Source organism: Paramormyrops kingsleyae, chromosome 19 (assembly GCF_048594095.1).
Source record: "Paramormyrops kingsleyae isolate MSU_618 chromosome 19, PKINGS_0.4, whole genome shotgun sequence".
Classification (NCBI taxonomy): domain Eukaryota; kingdom Metazoa; phylum Chordata; class Actinopteri; order Osteoglossiformes; family Mormyridae; genus Paramormyrops; species Paramormyrops kingsleyae.
In genome coordinates this window covers 139,268-144,345 of record NC_132815.1, presented here as the reverse complement: position 1 = coordinate 144,345, position 5,078 = coordinate 139,268, and the positions used below count along the sequence as shown (strand labels likewise).

The window sequence follows — 5,078 nt, the reverse complement described above, 5'->3', positions numbered from 1 at the left end:
GCGAGAAACGCGATGCGGCGGATCTCCAAGGATACAAAACATAACACACGATCTCCTCCGCTTTCTGTTGGATCGAGCCTTCGCGAACCCGCTTGTGACATCAGAGCGTCAGGTTTCGAGCCGCCAAATATGGTCACGGAAGTGAAACGAACGCGCACGCAAGCTCGCTCCACACATGGAATGCTAAAGAGCCGTGACGACATTGTGTTCGTGCCCTGCGCTTGGCATTCAAATGACCCGGCTCTAACCGGAGCTTGTCTGTGGCCCATGTAATTGTTTACTAAGTGTGATTGAAACGTTTCCTGATAATGTCTAATAGTGTCAAAAGCATGAAGGATAAAACTCGATGGAAAGGCACATAACACCAAGAGTCTGCATTCTTTTCAGAAGAAATCCTTTAGCCCGTTACTAGTAAAATATATGAACGAAGTATTGCGGGGTTACATATTCTGTTCAGCTGGCTGGCATGGGATTTTCAATTCGAGGCAAGTTTGCACACGCATGCACATGTAACAGTTTTATTACCTTGTAAATGGTAGGATTTGCAAACTACCTCAACGCTTTTGATGTAGCTAATTTTAGGTTTATAATGGAATAATATAGATTTGCCGTACGAGTTCTTGCGTGAGCGAGTGTTATTCCAGATGCATGACAGTTGGCAACCCTGGTATTGGTTCATATTAAACTGCATTGCATTTGTACCTATTACGTGTAACATATATTTTGATCTTGATGGATGCATTATGTGCTACAACTAATGTTAATACATATTATGCATATCACAATGATTCTATAATAAATTTATAATCAAGTGGTTAAAATGAAAATGAAATATATTCATCTTTGAGGTATGCAAATACTGTAAATATGGTGTTCGTCATTGTTCAAAACAAAGATGTGCACACCATTTGGAACCCTTTGTGAAATTCATATTATTTATTATTTTCCCATTCCTAATATTTGCGTACACCCCATCGAAACACCCCAAACACAAAACAATACGACACTATTTGCACATGATTTAACTGTCAATAAATCTATAATGTATCTGGATTTTGCAATTATGTGTACACAATAAGCTTCCCCCAAGCAGACAGTCTACAATGAATGGTCTGGCGTCTAATTATTGGCTTGTTAATTATTGGTCTCAGTACACATATAAGACTAAATCGTTGAAAATGTTCTTGTTGCCACAATAAAGCTTCATTTCAATACAAAATGTATAACAGATTCAATTAATATTTGTAAATATGTTTTTATTTAGAGATCATAAGTAAATACGATTGGATAAACTGTTTATAAATCAATTTCTTGTGATACATATATAAAATTTTACTCTAGACACTCAAGAATATTTTTATAAAAATTTTAAATATTTCAATCACATGAAATTTGTTTAGTGGTAGAATTAAGCATTCAATGCTTCTCAGTTTTTTTTTTCTTTTTTGCATCTGACAAGTCAAATCCTTCATTATAAAATAACAAAATACCTGTTGGTAAATTATGTTGCACAATAATTTATTTTCATGGAAAACTCCAACCTATTCAACAGAATATCATATCGCAAACAAAACCGATGCATGCAAGTACAGATAATAACAATATCCTCTCACATACTATATTCCATTTAATATAACATAATTGCTATTTACAAACAAATAGCACTTTGTCTGCTTTCACTGTATATTAAAATATCTAGCACTATATAATGAACTGAAAAAATATACTGTTTGTTAAAATATTATGGAACCTTTCTGCATGCTTTATTACTATATCATAGGCAACATCTATCTTTGGAAAATGAATACCCATGCTAATAAGCACATCCATGTTTCTCAGCATAACACATGACATGAGACCAGACCCTGAACTCTAAGCTCATGGCCCAGTAGGTTGTAACTGTTTCAATCAGTTACAAGGCAAGTAGAGTGGGGGAATTCAGAACATCTATGGCTAAATCTGCCTTGGCCAATCCAACTTTATGATTTTCATCCCCGTCAACTAAGGAATCAAACTCTGGATGGGTGAATGTAAATGTGGACAGGAAACTAGTACAGCCTGGGGTGACTGTCACAACTGGGGTACTCAATGGATCATTGTCACTGGACACAGATTTATAGAGAGTTTCCCAGTCCGTTACCCCAAGAGAAGAACTCAGGTCAATATCTGGCACTGAGCGAGTTGTATCCAGAGAGACCTTGTCCATCTCACTGATCACATCATCAAAGGGTTCCTCCTTCAGTCCCAATGTGTTTTCCAGCTCATTGATATTGCCCCTAGCACTGGAGCATAGTAAGATGTTTGAGTTTCCAGAGATAGCACTGGTTGGGAAGCTGGGGCTGTCCATGTCGTGGAGACAGTGAGCCTCAGAAGCAATGCAATCGGGTGTCCTTGGCATCTCTGGAGAAGAGTGGGGGGATCCGATGGAGTCTTGGAGCATGACCTCCAGGTTTTCTACAATTTTACATGCTGGCTTATGGGCAGCTAGAATGAGTTCCAGCTGTTCCTTCTCACTCAGAAGACTGACTATTTCATCCTGCAGAGCTGCCTTTTCATCCTCCAGCTTTTCAGTTTCCTGCAGATATGATCCCAGAGGAATACAGATTAATCTTGACAACAGGCAGGTAAGCATAACTGGTGTATTTCTTAGCTTTCAGAGTCATAAAACAAGCTACTTACAGCTTGAAGGCTGTTGGTGAGCTCCCTTCTCCTGTTGCGGCACTTTGCTGCAGCCACTTTATTCCTTTCCCTCCTGATCCTCCTTTTCTCCTCTTCTGGAGAAAGCTATTTCATGCAGGAAAATTATCTAAATGATTACGCAGATTAATCCCACCATTCCGTCTTGAAGTGCTCTGCAGTTAGTTCATACTTCAGGAAGACTAGTGAAGGTATCCTTGGCTGCAGTGCATCTAAATATAGACTGTTGTTGCCCTCTTCATGAGTTGAATACAAATGTGATAGAGCAGGGCACACAGCCAATGAACTGCAAAAATACTGCACTACTGGCAACACCTCATGCATTTTGAAGCATATAGTTTTTATTGTCACTGTTTATTCTGTCTTTTCCAGGACTGATGTGTATTTAATTTGCATTATGTCATATACAGTAGACAACATTACCTGCTGGGTTTCCCCCCATTTTCTAGTGGTTTGTCCCTTGCTCCTGCCTGTTTCAGGAATCGCCTGGATGGAATTCTGAGCTCTAACAGGGGAACTAGGGGAAGGCGAGAGGGTGGTGGGCTGGACCAACCACTGCAACTGTGGGGTGACTGAGATTGCAGTCACAGTCGGAACCAAAGCAGTAACATCTATTTCTGTGCAGAGGTCCTGCAAAATGGGTATATGAGTACTTTAAAACACACAGATTGGCAATTATAAATTAGAATGGGCAGAAATACAATTACTGAAAAAATAGACCCCATATGATATAGCACTTCCTGGTAATAGCTTATAATGTCTGAAACAATTGAAATAACTGAAAAATATGGCAACTGAAATGTGTGTAAACAACTGACTATATAGTTGTAATTTCTGTGACAGAAATATATATTTTATTCATATGCAATTTTTCCAATACACTCATCAATATAATTGTTGCTGACGTGCACCATGACGTAAAATGTTGGAGTCGATTTTTCTGAAATAATCAAACAGCCATATTTACAGATGACATTACATGCACGAGTCTCATTCTTCATGTCCCTTGGCAGCTTTATGTTTTTCTTTATAGCTGTTTAAAGTCTTTATAAGAGTAATCAATTAAATCATATTTTGTTATATTAACTTCAAATAAATTTTTTTTTTCTTTGAAAACATATTGCCAAAAAATATTATAAAACATTGTCTCTAAAATTAATATTAACACAAAATCATTTATTTTATCCACTATGAGTGTGTATACTGTATGTAGCTGTAAATTACGTGTGTTTATATACAAATACACATACATACATATGCATACACACGATGAAAGATACACACAGGAACGGGTTACGTATACATACATACATGCAAGTACACACGTATATATACACGTATCTGTCAAAACTGTATTTTATCAGAATGGTATTTAAATAATCTAAATTATGTTTCACTGGACATCCAAAACGCATAAACGTCACTGCTTATAACCGACTTATGATTATTATCAAATCATACCTGCGTGTTTTCTTCAAGAGAAACTGAATGGCTGGAGGACGAATCAGCTGGAGACTGTTGGTTGTACGATAAGGTGTCCCCGACAGAGAAGGCGGTACTGCAACATGATGAGGATTCCAAATCGGAGCTAAAGTTTGGAAACATATCTCTATAAAGCCGCAAAAAACAGCATTCAGACAATAAACAGCCCGAAGAATGATAGAATTCCCATAAAAAATGTTATTTTAACTGGCGAGGTGATCTTCTCCTCCGCTGGATTACAAACCAAGTAAGTGCTGTATGTTTTCTAGCTCACCCTATTATACTGAGCGAAAATTTTATGAATGAAACTGTGGACCAGGGCTGTACCATTTCTCTGAAGGGGAGAATCCAAAGCAAGTGAGAGGAACCACATATTACCGGTTTTGCAAGAATAAGATCAGACAACGTAACGTTGGTTTTAGTTGGAGGTGTTCGAATGAGATTTTGCCTTTTAACAAAAATGCATGCATATATATATATCAATCTACTATAAGATATATAAGAGACGACAGACGTTAAACAATATTTTGTATTGGACAGGAATCGATTGGATAAACTGCAGATCATATCTTCCAATTGTCATTGGAAGATGTGATCTGCAGTGAGTTTCTAATTAAGCTATTGCTGTGACCTTGGGAAAATGATCTATCCTCCTCCATTTTCCATCAGTATTTCTTTCTTTAGAATGATTTTCGATTAAATGAAACTCATATTATTATATTGTTCAATTCAGTACTTATTGTAATAAGTATGCGATATTTACATTGAGTATACCAAAAAGCACCGATATTGTTGAACATATAATTCAAAACCAACAATAAATCATTATACTGTGTGATTACCTCGGAGATACAAAATAATTGTCTTATTTTCAACTGTATCGCATTTATTTCACAGGT

The 5,078-nt window shown here is 37.0% G+C and overlaps 1 protein-coding gene across 1 annotated transcript; it reads right to left on the bottom strand.

The window, feature by feature from the left end:
* Positions 1-1,235: 1,235 nt before the first annotated feature.
* LOC111844398 (protein c-Fos-like) lies at positions 1,236-4,595 on the bottom strand. The gene is made up of 4 exons (XM_023812851.2): positions 4,159-4,595; positions 3,121-3,327; positions 2,680-2,784; positions 1,236-2,575 (listed from the first exon to the last, which is right to left on the bottom strand). The coding sequence occupies exons 1-4, from the start codon at positions 4,300-4,302 to the stop codon at positions 1,913-1,915; spliced, it is 1,119 nt and encodes a 372-aa protein (XP_023668619.2). The 5' UTR covers positions 4,303-4,595; the 3' UTR covers positions 1,236-1,912.
* Between the last annotated feature and the right edge of the window lie 483 nt (positions 4,596-5,078).

What these genes read in the sequence shown, in the direction of transcription:
- LOC111844398 (XM_023812851.2), bottom strand. Translation starts at nt 4,302, where the DNA reads ATGTTTCCAAACTTTAGCTCCGATTTGGAATCCTCATCATGTTGCAGT. An exon ending in CTCTTGAAGAAAACACGCAG is followed by an intron (nt 3,328 to 4,158) that starts GTATGATTTGAT and finishes CCCATTTTGCAG; the next exon opens with GACCTCTGCACAGAAATAGA. An exon ending in TCACCAACAGCCTTCAAGCT is followed by an intron (nt 2,576 to 2,679) that starts GTAAGTAGCTTG and finishes TCATATCTGCAG; the next exon opens with GAAACTGAAAAGCTGGAGGA.